General features: G+C 45.5%; 1 protein-coding gene across 1 annotated transcript in view; it reads right to left on the reverse strand.

Annotated features, from left to right (window-relative positions):
* Nucleotides 1-20,126, reverse strand: part of LOC135541706 (receptor-type tyrosine-protein phosphatase gamma-like) — a 257,842-nt gene that overhangs the window by 66,162 nt on the left and 171,554 nt on the right. The window contains exons 5-6 of the mRNA XM_064968018.1: nucleotides 13,590-13,685; nucleotides 7,889-7,955 (exon numbers count right to left, since the gene is read on the reverse strand). Coding sequence (XP_064824090.1) covers nucleotides 7,889-7,955; nucleotides 13,590-13,685 — 163 coding nt within the window. The remainder of the gene's footprint in view (nucleotides 1-7,888; nucleotides 7,956-13,589; nucleotides 13,686-20,126) is intronic.

Raw genomic sequence — 20,126 nt, forward strand, 5'->3', positions numbered from 1 at the left:
ATCGTGGGTTGTTTCAGTAGTCAGACAGCACAGCCCCTTTCTGTTCACGACATCGTGGGTTGTTTCAGTAGTCAGACAGCACAGCCCCTTTCTGTTCACGCCATCGCGGGTTGTTTCAGTAGTCAGACAGCACAGCCCCTTTCTGTTCACGACATCGTGGGTTGTTTCAGTAGTCAGACAGCACAGCCCCTTTCTGTTCACGACATTGTGGGTTGTTTCAGTAGTCAGACAGCACAGCCCCTTTCTGTTCACGACATCGTGGGTTGTTTCAGTAGTCAGACAGCACAGCCCCTTTCTGTTCACGACATCGTGGGTTGTTTCAGTAGTCAGACAGCACAGCCCCTTTCTGTTCACGCCATCGTGGGTTGTTTCAGTAGTCAGACAGCACAGCCCCTTTCTGTTCACGACATCGTGGGTTGTTTCAGTAGTCAGACAGCACAGCCCCTTTCTGTTCACGACATCGTGGGTTGTTTCAGTAGTCAGACAGCACAGCCCCTTTCTGTTCACGACATTGTGGGTTGTTTCAGTAGTCAGACAGCACAGCCCCTTTCTGTTCACGACATCGTGGGTTGTTTCAGTAGTCAGACAGCACAGCCCCTTTCTGTTCACGACATCGTGGGTTGTTTCAGTAGTCAGACAGCACAGCCCCTTTCTGTTCACAACATCGTGGGTTGTTTCAGTAGTCAGACAGCACAGCCCCTTTCTGTTCACGACATCGTGGGTTGTTTCAGTAGTCAGACAGCACAGCCCCTTTCTGTTCACGCCATCGCGGGTTGTTTCAGTAGTCAGACAGCACAGCCCCTTTCTGTTCACGACATCGTGGGTTGTTTCAGTAGTCAGACAGCACAGCCCCTTTCTGTTCACGACATTGTGGGTTGTTTCAGTAGTCAGACAGCACAGCCCCTTTCTGTTCACGACATCGTGGGTTGTTTCAGTAGTCAGACAGCACAGCCCCTTTCTGTTCACGACATCGTGGGTTGTTTCAGTAGTCAGACAGCACAGCCCCTTTCTGTTCACGACATCGTGGGTTGTTTCAATAGTCAGACAGCACAACCCCTTTCTGTTCACGACATTGTGGGTTGTTTCAGTTGTCAGACAGCACAACCCCTTTCTGTTCCCGACATCGTGGGTTGTTTCAGTAGTCAGACAGCACAGCCCCTTTCTGTTCACGCCATCGTGGGTTGTTTCAGTAGTCAGACAGCACAGCCCCTTTCTGTTCACGACATCGTGGGTTGTTTCAGTAGTCAGACAGCACAGCCCCTTTCTGTTCACGACATCGTGGGTTGTTTCAGTAGTCAGACAGCACAGCCCCTTTCTGTTCACGACATTGTGGGTTGTTTCAGTAGTCAGACAGCACAGCCCCTTTCTGTTCACGACATCGTGGGTTGTTTCAGTAGTCAGACAGCACAGCCCCTTTCTGTTCACGACATCGTGGGTTGTTTCAGTAGTCAGACAGCACAGCCCCTTTCTGTTCACGACATCGTGGGTTGTTTCAGTAGTCAGACAGCACAGCCCCTTTCTGTTCACGACATCGTGGGTTGTTTCAGTAGTCAGACAGCACAGCCCCTTTCTGTTCACGCCATCGCGGGTTGTTTCAGTAGTCAGACAGCACAGCCCCTTTCTGTTCACGACATCGTGGGTTGTTTCAGTAGTCAGACAGCACAGCCCCTTTCTGTTCACGACATTGTGGGTTGTTTCAGTAGTCAGACAGCACAGCCCCTTTCTGTTCACGACATCGTGGGTTGTTTCAGTAGTCAGACAGCACAGCCCCTTTCTGTTCACGAAATCGTGGGTTGTTTCAGTAGTCAGACAGCACAGCCCCTTTCTGTTCACGACATCGTGGGTTGTTTCAATAGTCAGACAGCACAACCCCTTTCTGTTCACGACATTGTGGGTTGTTTCAGTTGTCAGACAGCACAACCCCTTTCTGTTCCCGACATCGTGGGTTGTTTCAATAGTCAGACAGCACAACCCCTTTCTGTTCCCGACATTGTGGGTTGTTTCAGTTGTCAGACAGCACAACCCCTTTCTGTTCCCGACATTGTGGGTTGTTTCAGTAGTCAGACAGCACAACCCCTTTCTGTTCACGCCATCGTGGGTTGTTTCAGTAGTCAGACAGCACAGCCCCTTTCTGTTCACGCCATCGTGGGTTGTTTCAGTAGTCAGACAGCACAGCCCCTTTCTGTTCACGACATCGTGGGTTGTTTCAGTAGTCAGACAGCACAGCCCCTTTCTGTTCACGACATCGTGGGTTGTTTCAGTAGTCAGACAGCACAGCCCCTTTCTGTTCACGACATTGTGGGTTGTTTCAGTAGTCAGACAGCACAGCCCCTTTCTGTTCACGACATCGTGGGTTGTTTCAGTAGTCAGACAGCACAGCCCCTTTCTGTTCACGACATCGTGGGTTGTTTCAATAGTCAGACAGCACAACCCCTTTCTGTTCACGACATTGTGGGTTGTTTCAGTTGTCAGACAGCACAACCCCTTTCTGTTCCCGACATCGTGGGTTGTTTCAGTAGTCAGACAGCACAGCCCCTTTCTGTTCACGACATCGTGGGTTGTTTCAGTAGTCAGACAGCACAGCCCCTTTCTGTTCACGACATCGTGGGTTGTTTCAATAGTCAGACAGCACAACCCCTTTCTGTTCACGACATTGTGGGTTGTTTCAGTTGTCAGACAGCACAACCCCTTTCTGTTCCCGACATCGTGGGTTGTTTCAATAGTCAGACAGCACAACCCCTTTCTGTTCCCGACATTGTGGGTTGTTTCAGTTGTCAGACAGCACAACCCCTTTCTGTTCCCGACATTGTGGGTTGTTTCAGTAGTCAGACAGCACAACCCCTTTCTGTTACTGACATCGTGGGTTGTTTCAGTAGTCAGACAGCACAGCCCCTTTCTGTTCACGACATCGTGGGTTGTTTCAGTAGTCAGACAGCACAGCCCCTTTCTGTTCACGACATCGTGGGTTGTTTCAATAGTCAGACAGCACAACCCCTTTCTGTTCACGACATTGTGGGTTGTTTCAGTTGTCAGACAGCACAACCCCTTTCTGTTCCCGACATCGTGGGTTGTTTCAATAGTCAGACAGCACAACCCCTTTCTGTTCCCGACATTGTGGGTTGTTTCAGTTGTCAGACAGCACAACCCCTTTCTGTTACTGACATCGTGGGTTGTTTCAGTAGTCAGACAGCACAACCCCTTTCTGTTACTGACATTGTGGGTTGTTTCAGTAGTCTGTCAGCACAACACCTTTCTGTTACTGACATCGTGGGTCATTTCAGTTGTCAGACATTACAGCCCCTTTCTGTTACTGACATCGTGGGTCATTTCAGTAGTCAGACAGCACAACCCCTTTCTGTTACTGACATTGTGGGTCATTTCAGTTGTCAGACAATACAGCCCCTTTCTGTTAATGACATTGTGGGTCACTTCAGTAGTCAGACAGCACAACCCCTTTCTGTTACTGACATCGTGGGTCGTTTCAGTTGTCAGACAATACAGCCCCTTTCTGTTACTGACATTGTGGGTTGTTTCAGTAGTCAGACAGCACAACCCCTTTCTGTTACTGACATTGTGGGTTGTTTCAGTAGTCAGACAGCACAACCCCTTTCTGTTCCCGACATTGTGGGTTGTTTCAGTAGTCAGACAGCACAACCCCTTTCTGTTCCCGACATCGTGGGTTGTTTCAATAGTCAGACAGCACAACCCCTTTCTGTTCCCGACATTGTGGGTTGTTTCAGTTGTCAGACAGCACAACCCCTTTCTGTTCCCGACATTGTGGGTTGTTTCAGTAGTCAGACAGCACAACCCCTTTCTGTTACTGACATCGTGGGTTGTTTCAGGAGTTAGACAGCACAACCCCTTTCTGTTACTGACATCGTGGGTTGTTTCAGTAGTCAGACAGCACAACCCCTTTCTGTTACTGACATTGTGGGTTGTTTCAGTAGTCTGTCAGCACAACACCTTTCTGTTACTGACATCGTGAGTCATTTCAGTTGTCAGACATTACAGCCCCTTTCTGTTACTGACATCGTGGGTCATTTCAGTAGTCAGACAGCACAACCCCTTTCTGTTACTGACATTGTGGGTCATTTCAGTTGTCAGACAATACAGCCCCTTTCTGTTAATGACATTGTGGGTCACTTCAGTAGTCAGACAGCACAACCCCTTTCTGTTACTGACATCGTGGGTCGTTTCAGTTGTCAGACAATACAGCCCCTTTCTGTTACTGACATCGTGGGTTGTTTCAGTAGTCAGACAGCACAACCCCTTTCTGTTACTGACATTGTGGGTTGTTTCAGTAGTCAGACAGCACAACCCCTTTCTGTTCCCGACATTGTGGGTTGTTTCAGTAGTCAGACAGCACAACCCCTTTCTGTTACTGACATCGTGGGTTGTTTCAGTAGTCAGTCAGCACAACCCCTTTCTGTTACTGACATCGTGGGTCATTTCAGTTGTCAGACAATACAGCCCCTTTCTGTTACTGACATTGTGGGTCACTTCAGTAGTCAGACAGCACAACCCCTTTCTGTTACTGACATCGTGGGTCGTTTCAGTAGTCAGACAGCACAACCCCTTTCTGTTCCCGACATCGTGGGTTGTTTCAGTAGTCAGACAGCAAACCCCCTTTCTGTTCATGGCATCGTGGGTTGTTTCAGTAGTCAGACAGCACAACACCTTTCTGTTCCCGACACCGTGAGTTGTTTCAGTAGTCAGACAGCACAACCCCTTTCTGTTCCCGACATCGTGAGTTGTTTCAGTAGTCAGACAGCAAAACCCCTTTTTGTTCCCGACATCGTGGGTTGTTTCAGTAGTAAAACAGCCCAGTGCCGTATGGTGGTGCTGCCTCAGACCTGCTAATGAATGGATGGCTGAGGCTTACAAGCTGGCGGAAATCTCATCACCGCCACCCAGCTGGAAGAGGACAGTATTGTGCGTCCCAAATTGCACCCTATCACCTATGTAGTGTACTACTTGACCAGAGAACTATGGGAATGGGTAACATTTGGGACATAGCTGAAGTCCCCAGCCAGAGGACCAGGAGCCCCTTTGGACCATCAGAACAACACAACCCGGCATGCTTTTTAGTTCACTAATCCGAGCAATACCACTTGCCTGCTAGCCCCATTCTACCCCCTTCCAGCCATGGCAGATCATTCAGTATAGATAGTCAGTGTAATGAATGGGATAAAGACCCAGAGAAGCACGGAGGAGCTCCAGTTGTGTGAGATGAATCAGCATGAGTAAAGAGACCATATGCTCTCAGTTTATTCCCTTCTTCCATTAACATGTTTTCTCTCCGTCTGTCTCTGAGTGGACCCACATAAAGAGAACGACGTCAGTAGCACATTGTTAACCCAGCTGTATGTGTTGGTACACACAAAGCGAGCATGCACACATACACAGCGGCATGGCTCCATATGCAATAGAACTTCATGAATCCCTGAGGGGCAATTCGTTCAGGCCGGTGTGTGTGTGTGTGTGCGTGTTTAGGCAGATGCAGTAGGGGATTAGGGAAACATGGTAAAGCACATCCGGATACGGGCTGGTTGAGACACGACATTACTCATGTTTGTATCGACACCAGCTAACTCTGCTTTCAGACCATACACATCATAGCTAGGCATGTCTATCTGTGTAACCCTAGCATTAAACATTAATGGTACAAGCAAGCATGCATCTGATGCTGCTGCTGTGTATGTAAATTATGTGTGTGTGTGTGTGAGCGAGAGAGACAGAGTGTTGACAAATTGAGGTTTAGATGCAATGAATATTTCCGTCTCTTCTTTGCAGCGCTACACAGGGAGGGAAGCAGGGTGTGAGAACTCGCTGTACTGCCTTCCTCTTGATGGAAGACTGGGCTCACAGCTTGTGGTCAGACTCTAATTTGGGATTAAAAATAAACTCCAAGGTAAAGTATCTCCAAAAGCTTAAACAAATGGATGGAAGACCAGATGAGAGGTGCGGAATTTCGATGTACAGACAGTCTGGGAGATGTGTGATGTCTGAAAATAGACAGCCTGGGAGATGTGTGATGTCTGAAAATAGACAGTCTGGGAGATGTGTGATGTCTGAAAATAGACAGTCTGGGAGATGTGTGATGTCTGAAAATAGACAGTCTGGGAGATGTGTGATGTCTGAACATAGACAGTCTGGGAGATGTGTGATGTCTGAAAATAGACAGCCTGGGAGATGGGTGATGTCTGAACATAGACAGTCTGGGAGATGTGTGATGTCTGAACATAGACAGTCTGGGAGATGTGTGATGTCTGAACATAGACAGTCTGGGAGATGTGTGATGTCTGAACATAGACAGTCTGGGAGATGTGTGATGTCTGAACATAGACAGTCTGGGAGATGTGTGATGTCTGAACATAGACAGCCTGGGAGATGTGTGATGTCTGAACATAGACAGTCTGGGAGATGTGTGATGTCTGAACATAGACAGTCTGGGAGATGTGTGATGTCTGAACATAGACAGTCTGGGAGATGTGTGATGTCTGAACATAGACAGCCTGGGAGATGTGTGATGTCTGAACATAGACAGTCTGGGAGATGTGTGATGTCTGAACATAGACAGTCTGGGAGATGTGTGATGTCTGAACATAGACAGTCTGGGAGATGTGTGATGTCTGAAAATAGACAGTCTGGGAGATGGGTGATGTTTGAAAATAGACAGTCAAGGAGATGTGTGATGAACAAAACATTAACCTCACAAACAACATAAACAACAACAACTTGGGAAATCATTTCTCTGTCTCTTTTTTTATTTGTATTTTTTTGTGGACATTCATTGCGTGCTCTTGTGTGTGACCTCTATAGCCAGCAGCATACCACCCTGCATCCCACTGCTGGCTTGCTTTTGAAGCTAAACAGGGTGGGTCCTGGCTGGATGGGAGACCTGCTGGAAGTGGTGTTGAAGGGCTAAGGAGATCCCAATGCCCCTAAAGCAGTGAAGTGAACATTGCCCTGCATAAGGTGCTGTCTTTCAGAAGGGAAGCTAAAAGGTGTCCTGACCCTCTGTGGTAATTAAAATCCCATGGAACTAGGGCCTCCTGAGTGGCACAGTGGTCTAAGGCAGTGCTAGCTGTGCCACTAGAGATTCTGGGTTCAAGTCCAGGCTCTGTCGTGATCGGGAGACCCATGGGGCGAAGCACAATCGGCCCAGTGTCGTCTGGGTTAAGGGAGGGTTTGGTCGGCAGGGATGTCCTTGTCCCATCATGCACTAGGGACCCCTGTGGCGGGCTGGGTGTAGTGAATGCTGACACTGTCACCAGGTGTACAGCGTTTCCTCTGACACATTGGTGTGGCTGGCTTCTGGGTTAAGTGGGCATTGTGTCAAGAAGCAGTGTGGGCTGTGTTTCGGAGGATGCACGGCTCTCGAACTTCCGTACGGGAGACACAGTGATGAGACGACTGTAAATACCAATTGGATACCATGAAAAAGGGGTAATTAAAAAAAAATCCCATGGCATTTATCATAAGAGTAGGGGTATTATCCCTGATATCATCCCCCTCATTCCTAATTGGTATAAAATCACTCCTCACCTCTCGACCTGATAGCTGGTGAGTGTTCTGGAACAAAAATGGTGGATGAGGTGAGTTTCCCCATTACTATGTAAAGCGCTTTAAGTACCTCAGTTGGTAGAAAAGTGCTATATAAATCCAATAATTCGTATGAATTATAGCGAAAGTGATAAAGCCAAGGCCCTCTTTAACAATCATTAGTGTGTCTGTATTTATATCTGTGTTTCTGTGGGAAGACTGAGAACCTGGGGCCCTGCTGACTCTGTAGTTAACTGAGAAGAGCTATAGAACTAAGATGCTGAACAGCAGCACAGTGAGAACACAGAGCGAGTAGTCGTGTGAGTGTCCGTGGTATACTCACCGTGGTGTACCACCCGTTTCAGTCCCTGGATGATGGGCTCGACAGATGGATTGTCTCTCTGCCCCACCTGAAGACAACAAACAAGAGACAGGATATTGTACAGGACCCACACTCAGTTCAGAACACGTTTCACATTTATTACCAACATTCCCAATGTGCTATTTACACTTAGAGGGGAAAAAGTGTTGAGATATGGGGACCGCTCCTCCTCCTCATCTTCCTTCCCATTCCTAATTCAGGTCAGTCCAATGAGAGTAATAGTCTGTAACTAAGTGCTGAATGTGGATAATAATATGAACCCCTTAGCGACCATTCATACACCCTCAGGGAGCCCAAATGCAGCTCGATTAGAAATGGTAAACTGGTGTGTCTGTGTGTGTGTATATGTGTGTCAGGTGTGTGTCCTGCTCTTTAAAATGTAATTCAGCGGGATACATGTGTGATGGTGCTGATGCTAATTGCTGAAGCGCTGTTAGAAAAACAGTGGTAGCATTTAGGTCTTCAATCACACAAGGTCCGTTGTTGTCTAGCCACAGACCTAGAAACACCTGTGTCCCCACTCCAACCTGCCTGCCATAAAAAAAATATTCTGCTGAGGCGCACTTTGAATGCTAGAACAGTCCATATTTACTTTTCATCTGCAACCAGAACGAGTACTGAATAGAAGAATCAGAAAACCACTTACTTTAATAGTTTATCTACCCTAAATATACAAACGTATGTGAACATCCCTTCAAATGAGTGGATTCGGCTATTTCAGCCACACCTGTTTCTGACAAGTGTATAAAATGGAGCACACAGCCATGCAATCTCCATAGACAAACATTAGCAGTAGAATGGCTCGTAATGAAGAGCTTAGTGACTTACGTGGCACCATCATAGGATTTCACCTTTCCAACATATCAGTTCGTCAAATCTCTGCCCAGCTGGAGCTGCGCCAGTCAACTGTAAGTGCTGTTACTGTGAAGTGGAAAGATCTAGGAGCAACAGCGGCTCAGACACGAAGTGGTAGGCCACACAAGCTCACAGAACGGGACTGCCGAGTGCTGAAGTGTGCAGCGTGTAAAATGAGTCTGTCCTCGGTTGCAACACTCACCATTGAGTTCTAAACTGCCTCTGGAAGATAAGTCAGCACAATGACTGTTCGTCGAGTGCTTCATGAAATGGGTTGCCATGACTGAGCAGCCGCACACAAGCCTACAGTTACCATGCGCAATGCCAAGCGTCAGCTGGAGTGGTGTAAAGCTTGTCGCCATTGGACACCATTGGACTTCTCTGGAGTGATGAATCACGCTTCACCATCTGGCAGTCCGATGGATGAATCTGGGTTTGGCGGAAGCCAGGAGAATGCTACCTGTCCCAATGCATAGCGCCAACTGTAAAGTTTGGTAGAGGAGGAATAATGGTCTGGGGCTGTTATTCACACTTGTTTGTTCCAGTGAAGGGAAATCTTAACGCTACAGCATACAATGACATTCTAGACGATTCTGTGCTAACATCTTTGTGGCAACAGTTTGGGGATGGCCCTTTCCTGTTTCAGCATGACAATGCCCCCGTGCACAAAGCGAGGTCTGTCGAGATCGCTGTGGATGAACTTGACTGGCCTGCACAGAGCCCTGACCTCAACCCCATCGAACACCTTTGGCATGAATTGGAATGATTACTGCGAGCAAGGCCTAATCGGCCAACATCAGTGCCCGACCTCACTAATGCTCATGGCTGAATGGAAGCAATGTTCCAACATCTAGTGGAAAGCTTTCCCAGAAGAGTGGAGGCTGTTATAGCAGCAAAGGGGGAACTAACTCCATATTAATGCCTATGATTATAAAATGAGATGTTCGACGAGTAGGTGTCCACATACTTTTGGTCAATGCACAACACTGCTTGAAATTGCGATGAATTTGGCCTCTGAATGCCCCCGGAGGCAACGCACCACATTTTTGGATCAAGCATAAATTCATTTGCTGTGAGTGCATAGGGGAGAGTGGGACTAAATGTAACAGGGGTCAACTGTAGGGTAACTTAGGGTAAAACGCTACCCTACCTCAAAATCATTTGGCAACCAGGGAAGGTGTTGGGGGGGATGGTGACATTAAGTGGTTTCTGTGAGAAGTACAGGCAGGGGGCGTGTTATTCCGGGTGGCAGGTTATCCTAACATGTAGGCCTACATTATATTCACTGTGCGTATGCAATTTGTTGGGACAACATTCATCAATAGAATGCTAACCATTTGGGATCTGTAATGATTAGTCCAATAGGCTAAATGCAGATAGACAACCTCATGCTTCAGCCTATTTATTTCTAGACACTATTCTGCATCAGTTGGGCTACAGGTGATAATGCTTATTCTTAATAGCATACCTGATAATATGGACTGTGCATAGGCTATATGCATGGTCCAATATGTTAAAATAATTGTACCAACATGTTATTGATCATTGTGGGTGCATGTTGGAGAGTGATGATGCTGGGTTAGTGCACAGATACAAACCACCAGGGAAGCAAAGTGGAGTCCTCATCCTTGTGTGCTCAGTAGAAGGTTAATTTCATTGCAGAAATAAAATTTTATTTGTTTTTTATTTAGAATACCATATAGCTACTTGTCCAATAGCTTTTTGTAACAACCCACATACCAATACAGACAGGCAGGCAGACGGACAAATACTTTTCTTTTAGGTAAAGAGTGGATTTTTAAGAGATAGCGGCAGAGGAAGCCCTTGTTCTCTGACTCTGTCTGTGCTTCTCTTTCACCGTAATGACTCCCTGAAGAGACCTGTCTGTCTGTCTGTGCTTCTCTTTCACCGTAATGACTCCCTGAAGACACCTGTCTGTCTGTCTGTGCTTCTCTTTCACCGTAATGACTCCCTGAAGACAACTGTCTGTGCTTCTCTTTCACCGTAATGACTCCCTGAAGACACCTGTCTGTGCTTCTCTTTGACCATAATGACTCCCTGAAGACACCTGTCTGTCTGTCTGTGCTTCTCTTTCACCGTAATAACTCCCTGAAGACACCTGTCTGTCTGTGCTTCTCTTTCACCGTAATGACTCACTGAAGACACCTGTCTGTCTGTCTGTGCTTCTCTTTCACCGTAATGACTCCCTGAAGAACCTGTCTGTCTGTATGTCTGTGCTTCTCTTTCATCGTAATGACTCCCTGAAGACACCTGTCTGTCTGTTTGTGCTTCTCTTTCACCGTAATGACTCCCTGAAGACACCTGTCTGTCTGTGCTTCTCTTTCACTGTAATGACTCCCTGAAGACACCTGTCTGTCTGTGCTTCTCTTTCACCTTAATGACTCCCTGAAGACAACAGTGTGTCTGTGCTTCTCTTTCACCGTAATGACTCCCTGAAGACACCTGTCTGTCTGTCTGTGCTTCTCTTTCACCGTAATGACTCCCTGAAGACACCTGTCAGTCTGTGCTTCTCTTTCACCGTAATGACTCCCTGAAGACACCTATCTGTCTGTCTGTCTGTCTTTCTGTGCTTCTCTTTCACCGTAATAACTCCCTGAAGACACCTGTATGTCTGTCTATGCTTCTCTTTCACCGTAATGACTCCCTGAAGACACCTGTCTGTCTGTTTGTGCTTCTCTTTCACCGTAATGACTCCCTGAAGACACCTGTCTGTCTGTGCTTCTCTTTCACCTTAATGACTCCCTGAAGACACCAGTGTGTCTGTGCTTCTCTTTCACCGTAATGACTCCCTGAAGACACCTGTCTGTCTGTCTGTCTGTGCTTCTCTTTCACCGTAATGACTCCCTGAAGACACCTGTCTGTCTGTCTGTGCTTCTCTTTCACAGTAATGACTCCCTGAAGACACCTGTCTGTCTGTGCTTCTCTTTCACCGTAATGACTCCCTGAAGAGACCTGTCTGTCTGTCTGTGCTTCTCTTTCACCGTAATGACTCCCTGAAGACACCTGTCTGTCTGTCTGTGCTTCTCTTTCACCGTAATAACTCCCTGAAGACACCTGTATGTCTGTCTGTGCTTCTCTTTCACCGTAATGACTCACTGAAGACACCTGTCTGTCTGTCTGTGCTTCTCTTTCACCGTAATGACTCCCTGAAGACACCAGTCTGTCTGTGCTTCTATTTCACCGTAATGACTCCCTGAAGACACCAGTCTGTCTGTGCTTCTCTTTCACCGTAATGACTCCCTGAAGACACCAGTCTGTCTGTGCTTCTCTTTCACCGTAATGACTCCCTGAAGACACCAGTCTGTCTGTGCTTCTCTTTCACCGTAATGACTCCCTGAAGACACCAGTCTGTCTGTGCATCTCTTTCACCGTAATGACTCCCTGAAGACACCTGTCTGTCTGTCTGTCTGTGCTTCTCTCTCACCGTAATGACTCCCTGAAGACACGTCTGTCTGTCTGTCTGTGCTTCTCTTTCACCGTAATGACTCCCTGAAGACATATGTCTGTCTGTGCTTCTCTTTCACCGTAAAGACTCCCTGAAGACACCTGTCTGTCTGTCTGTCTGTCTGTGCTTCTCTTTCACCGTAATGACTCCCTGAAGACATCTATCTGTCTGTCTGTGCTTCTCTTTCACCGTAATGACTCCCTGAAGACACCTGTCTGTCTGTCTGTCTTTCTGTGCTTCTCTTTCACCGTAATGACTCCCTGAAGACACCTGTCTGTCTGTCTGTCTGTGCTTCTCTTTCACCGTAATGACTCCCTGAAGACACCTGTCTGTCTGTCTGTCTGTGCTTCTCTTTCACCGTAATGACTCCCTGAAGACACCAGTCTGTCTGTGCTTCTCTTTCACCGTAATGACTCCCTGAAGACACCAGTCTGTCTGTGCTTCTCTTTCACCGTAATGACTCCCTGAAGACACCAGTCTGTCTGTGCTTCTCTTTCACCGTAATGACTCCCTGAAGACACCAGTCTGTCTGTGCTTCTCTTTCACCGTAATGACTCCCTGAAGACACCTGTCTGTCTGTCTGTCTGTGCTTCTCTCTCACCGTAATGACTCCCTGAAGACACATGTCTGTCTGTCTGTCTGTGCTTCTCTTTCACCGTAATGACTCCATGAAGACATATGTCTGTCTGTGCTTCTTTTTCACCGTAAAGACTCCCTGAAAACACCTGTCTGTCTGTCTGTCTGTCTGTCTGTGCTTCTCTTTCACCGTAATGACTCCCTGAAGACATCTATCTGTCTGTCTGTGCTTCTCTTTCACCGTAATGACTCCCTGAAGACACCTGTCTGTCTGTCTGTCTTTCTGTGCTTCTCTTTCACCGTAATGACTCCCTGAAGACACCTGTCTGTCTGTGCTTCTCTTTCACCGTAATGACTCCCTGAAGACACCTGTCTGTCTGTCTGTGCTTCTCTTTCACCGTAATGACTCCCTGAAGACACCTGTCTGTCTGTCTGTGCTTCTCTTTCACCGTAATGACTCCCTGAAGACACCTGTCTGTCTTTCTGTGCTTCTCTTTCACCGTAATGACTCCCTGAAGACATCTATCTGTCTGTCTGTGCTTCTCTTTCAGGGACATGGGAAGTTGGAAGTAAAGCGAGGACAAGGAAGAAAGATTGCATGTGCCTCAGGAGAGCAAGCAGCTTTCGATCAGTGTATCCATTACTGTTGTTCATACTTCCCAATGAGCACTATATTCCTACCCTCTACCCTCCTGTTTCATTGTGTTTGGGAACAACTGAAACCAAAATATCTCCTCTAACAACACAGCCCAAAGCCAGTCTTACCTCAAAGAACACAGCCAGCGCAGCAATCATGCGTTTCTCCTTGATGGCCGCACTGAGACTGTCAAAGTCATCAGAATTGTACAGGTAGATCTGCATCTGTGAGGAGAGCGAGAGAACGAGATAGAGAGGGGGAGAGAAAGAGAGAGAGGGAGAGAAACAGCAAGAGAGAGAGAGAGAAAGAGAGGGGGAGAGAAAGAGAGAGAACAGACAGAACATTAGAGGTTGCTCTTAAGTGGTTCTAGCACGTCAAAATAAATCAGTTATTTGGACAGAATGCAGTGAACACTGGCAGGTACACAAAACATATGTCCTTTCAGTAGGTTGCTATGCAAATAAACAGTACAACTTTCAATGGTTATAAAATCATTTGTAAAACAAATACTAGTTTCTCTTTCCCCCCTATTCTCCGTCATTCTACCTCACACAAACCCACTGTTATCACACACCCCAGTTCTGTACTGTAATACTGTATGCTGCTGTACTGACAGAAACATAATCACACACCCCAGTTCTGTACTGCAATACTGCATGCTGCTGTACTGACAGAAACATAATCACACACCCCAGTTCTGTACTGCAATACTGCATGCTGCTGTACTGACAGAAACATAATCACACACCCCAGTTCTGTACTGCAATACTGCATGCTGCTGTACTGACAGAAACATAATCACACACCCCAGTTCTGTACTGCAATACTGCATGCTGCTGTACTGACAGAAACATAATCACACACCCCAGTGCTGTACTGTAATACTGTATGCTGCTGTACTGACAGAAACATAATCACACACCCCAGTTCTGTACTGCAATACTGCATGCTGCTGTACTGTAATACTGTATGCTGCTGTACTGACAGAAACATAATCACACACCCCAGTGCTGTACTGTAATACTGTATGCTGCTGTACTGTAATACTGTATGCTGCTGTACTGACAGAAACATAATCACACACCCCAGTGCTGTACTGTAATACTGTATGCTGCTGTACTGTAATACTGTATGCTGCTGTACTGACAGAAACATAATCACACACCCCAGTTCTGTACTGCAATACTGCATGCTGCTGTACTGTAATACTGTATGCTGCTGTACTGACAGAAACATAATCACACACCCCAGTGCTGTACTGTAATACTGTATGCTGCTGTACTGTAATACTGTATGCTGCTGTTCTGACAGAAACATAATCACACACCCCAGTGCTGTACTGCAATACTGCATGCTGCTGTACTGACAGAAACATAATCACACACCCCAGTGCTGTACTGCAATACTGCATGATGCTGTACTGACAGAAACATAATCACACACCCCAGTGCTGTACTGTAATACTGTATGCTGCTGTACTGACAGAAACATAATCACACACCCCAGTGCTGTACTGCAATACTGCATGCTGCTGTACTGACAGAAACATAATCACACACCCCAGTTCTGTACTGCAATACTGTATGCTGCTGTACTGTAATACTGTATGCTGCTGTACTGTAATACTGTATGCTGCTGTTCTGACAGAAACATAATCACACACCCCAGTGTTGTACTGTAATACTGTATGCTGCTGTACTTACAGAAACATAATCACACACCCCAGTGTTGTACTGTAATACTGTATGCTGCTGTACTGTAATACTGTATGCTGCTGTACTGTAATACTGTATGCTGCTGTACTTACAGAAACATAATCACACACCCCAGTGTTGTACTGTAATACTGTATGCTGCTGTACTGTAATACTGTATGCTGCTGTACTTACAGAAACATAATCACACACCCCAGTGTTGTACTGTAATACTGTATGCTGCTGTACTTACAGAAACATAATCACACACCCCAGTGTTGTACTGTAATACTGTATGCTGCTGTACTGTAATACTGTATGCTGCTGTACTTACAGAAACATAATCACACACCCCAGTGTTGTACTGTAATACTGTATGCTGCTGTACTTACAGAAACATAATCACACACCCCAGTGTTGTACTGTAATACTGTATGCTTCTGTACTTACAGAAACATAATCACACACCCCAGTGTTGTACTGTAATACTGTATGCTGCTGTACTTACAGAAACATAATCACACACCCCAGTGCTGTACTGTAATACTGTATGCTGCTGTACTGTAATACTGTATGCTGCTGTACTTACAGAAACATAATCACACACCCCAGTGTTGTACTGTAATACTGTATGCTGCTGTACTTACAGAAACATAATCACACACCCCAGTGCTGTACTGTAATACTGTATGCTGCTGTACTGTAATACTGTATGCTGCTGTACTGTAATACTGTATGCTGCTGTACTTACAGAAACATAATCACACACCCCAGTGTTGTACTGTAATACTGTATGCTGCTGTACTTACAGAAACATAATCACACACCCCAGTGTTGTACTGTAATACTGTATGCTGCTGTACTTACAGAAACATAATCACACACCCCAGTGTTGTACTGTAATACTGTATGCTGCTGTACTGTAATACTGTATGCTGCTGTACTTACAGAAACATAATCACACACCCCAGTGTTGTACTGTAATACTGTATGCTGCTGTACTTACAGAAACATAATCACACACCCCAGTGCTGTACTGTAATACTGTATGCTGCTGTACTGTAATACTGTATGCTGCTGTACTTACAGAAACATAATCACACACCCCAGTGTTGTACTGTAATACTGTATGCTGCTGTACTTACAGAAACATAATCACACACCCCAGTGTTGTACTGTAATACTGTATGCTGCTGTACTGTAATACTGTATGCTGCTGTACTTACAGAAACATAATCACACACCCCAGTGCTGTACTGTTCTGACAGTAGCAGCAGGGTTCTACTAGGACTGGGACAATACCAGTAAGGCAATATTCTTTACCCGGCAAAAATAGAAATCTGTCAAATGTTATTTGTCACATGCTTCGTAAACAATATGTGTAGACTAACTGTGAAACGCTTTAAAGTAATAATACATTCACAGTGAATAACTATAAATGAGTATTTTCTTATTTAACCAGGCAAGTCAGTTAAGAACAAATTCTTATTTACAATGACAGCCTACTCTGGCCAACCCTGAGCCAATTGTGCACCGCCCTATGGGACTAATCATGGCCGGATGTGATATAGCCTGGATTTGAACCAGATACTATAGTGATACCTCTTGCACTGAGATCCAGTGCCTTAGACCGCTGCGCCACTCGGGAGCCCACTATAGTGTAGGGGTACGATGTAACATATAACCAGGAATAAAGTGACAGACAATAAACAGTACCAGCAGCGTATGTGATGAGTCAAAAGAAATTGTGCAAAAATGGTGAATGCAGATAGTTAAATAGTTAACAAAATAGCTACCTGGACTAACTATTGAGCAGTCTTATGGTTTGGGGGTAGAAGATGTTCAGGATCCTGTTGGTTCCAGACTTGGTGCATCGGTACCGCTTGCCATGCGGTAGCAGAGAGAACAATCTATGACTTTGGTGGCTGGAGAATTTAGTGCCTTCCTCTGACACCACCTGGTATAGAGGTCCTGGATTGCAGGGAGCTTGGCCCCAGTGAGCACTGGGCCGTATGCACTGCCCTGTGTAGAGCTTTGCGTTTGTAAGCCAAACAGTTGCTATACCAAGAGGTGATGCAGCCAGTCAAGATGCTCTCAAAGGTGCAGCTGTAGAACTTTGAGGATCTAAGGGCTCATGCCAAATCTTTTCAGTCTCCAGAGGGGGAAGAGGCTCTTCATAACTGTGTTGGTGTGTGTGGACCATGGTAGATCCTTATTGATGTGGACACTGAGGAACTTGAAGCGCTCGACCCAATCCACTAGTCCAGGATCCAGTTGCAGAGGGAGGTGGTCAGTCCCAGGGTCCTTAGCTTAGTGATGAGCTTCGAGGGCTCTAAGGTGTTGAACACTGAGCTGTAGTCAATAAACAGCATTCTTACATACAGTGCCGTGAAAACGTATTTGCCCCCTTTCTAAGTAGTACGGTGTCGGGTAGGTCAGTATCCAGATTTTCATATCTTCATACCGTCTTTCTCTCACCCCAGGTTATATGGTATTACCAGATGAACTGTAAGCAAAACAATAGGAATTGTCGCTGGCTACATTCTTTCTATGATAGGCCTAAACATTATAAATATGATGGCTGTGCATCGTTTTTGTTTTTTCAATGTAAGCTCATTTAATTGTGTGGCTGCCAGCCAAATAGAGTTGCACTTCTTTTGTCATCTGATGAAAATGAAGCTATTTTATGCCGAATGTGTTGCACTAATGTGAATTGAAAACTATAGTTGCACGTCCCTGATCAGTCTATTAAAGCAAAGAAACACTTGACTTTCAATATAAAACGTGACCCCTGTCAATAGACAGTGGGACATCTTTTTCTCCTGCTATTTACAAACACGTGACTGGCTCAACTGCTGGGGAACTAAGCTTCATAATGTAAAATAATGTGACAGGTGAAATAAGAACGCAATCTGCTTCATCTCCTCAGGCATTGCACAAGTTGACTGTTGGTTTTGACTTAAAAAATAGCTACAAATATTAAAATGTATTGAAAAACATAAGAAATAGTTTCAACGGTATTGAAGGTATTGAAAAACCATCCCGTGGCTATTTCCAAATACCCAGGAATACGGTATAGCAGGAATACGGTAAAGCCTAGTATGGTCTACAGCTTATCCTGAGTTATTCTAACTCAGGCGAGCAGAACCTCGAGACGTCCTTAATATTAGAGATTACTAGAGTTAACAAAGAGACACACACCTCCCCCCTTGAGTTTAGCCGACGCTGCCGTTCTGTCCTGCCGATGCATAGAAAAACCAGCTAGATATATATTATCTATGTCCTTGTTCAACAAATGACTCAGAGAAACAGATATTACTGTTCTTCAGGTGCTGACGATAGGATCGTCTTAAACAGAGCATGTCCAGTTTGTTCAGTGATTATACGTTTGAGTAGAGGTGGTTTATGTACTCGCCGACGTTGATTTTTCAGGGTGCCTCTCTAACGCTGCCTTTTTCTTTTCCGACTTCGGGGATTAGGGCCTGGTCCAGGGAGCAGTATGTCCTGCGCCTCCGACTCGTTGAAGTAGAACTCTTCATCACATTTGTGGTAAGTGATCGCTGTTCTGATGTCCAGAAGCTTTTTCCGGTCATAGGAAACGATGGTGGAAACATACAAAAAAAGTTAAGATGGGCGCCAAAAAACATACAAAATAGTAAACCAGCTGCTATCCACTGCATCGCCATTGTTCCACACGAAGCAGACCAACATCTTTGGTCCTTTAAAAACCTGCTGTATGTAAACTATTGTGTGCTATACAGTTCCTTGCAAAAGTATTCATCCCATTTGGCGTTTTTCCTCCAAAAAATTGCATTACAACCTGTAATTAAAATGTATTTTTATTTGGATTTGATGTAATGGACATCCACAAAAGTGAAATTGTGAAATTCCAAAAATACCTTGTTAAAAAAACAACAACAGAAAAGTGGTGCGTGCATACAGTGGGGCAAAAAAAGTATTTAGTCAGCCACCAATTGTGCAAGTTCTCCCACTTAAAAAGATGAGAGAGGCCTGTAATTTTCATCATAGGTACTCTTCAACTATGACAGACAAAATGAGAAAAAAAGTCCATAAAATCACATTGTAGGATTTGTAATGAATTTATTTGCAAATTATGGTGGAAAATAAGTATTTGGTCACCTACAAACAAGCAAGATTTCTGTCATGCCAATTTGAAAAATAAGCCACAGGAGTTTTTTGAGCGAGAATTAAGGCGACTTTCAAGTAGTAAGACATGTATAAAAGCAACAGATACCATGAATAAGAAGGGGCTAGGAGCGTATTATATGGTGAGCTACTGAGTGGCTAGGACAGGCAAGCCCCATACTGTTGTGGAGGACATAATTCTGCTGCAGATATGGCTCAGACAATGCTGGGGGAAAAGGCCCAAAAAACTACACAGACAATGCTTTCATCAAACAACACTGTTTCACGACGAATCAGTGACATCGCAGGAGATGTTTTGAAACAATTACTTCTTTGCATACAAGCCAGTGAATTCTATGCGTTAAGCTGGATGAGTCAACAGACGTGACAGGCCTGGCACAGCTCCTGGTATATGTCCGTTACATTTATGGGGGGTCAACTGAAGAAGACATCCTCTTCAGCAAACCACTGGAAACCAGGGCAACAGGAGAGGATATTTTTACAGTACTGGACAGCTTTGTGACATCAAATGGACTCTGGTGGTCAAGATGTGTTGGTATCTGTACTGATGGCACAAAAGCCATGACAGGGAGACATAGTGGAGTGGTAACGCGCGTGTAAGCAGTTGCCCCCAACACCACTTGGGTACACTGCAGCATCCACGGGAGGCTCTTGCTGCCAAGGGAATGCCTGACACTTGAACAATGTTTTGGACACTACAGTGAAAATGGTTAACTTTGTTAAAGCAAGGACCCTGAACTTCCGTGTATTTTCTGCACTATGCAATGATATGGGCAGCGACCATGTAACGCTTTTATAACATACA

Source organism: Oncorhynchus masou, chromosome 6 (assembly GCF_036934945.1).
Source record: "Oncorhynchus masou masou isolate Uvic2021 chromosome 6, UVic_Omas_1.1, whole genome shotgun sequence".
NCBI lineage: Eukaryota > Metazoa > Chordata > Actinopteri > Salmoniformes > Salmonidae > Oncorhynchus > Oncorhynchus masou.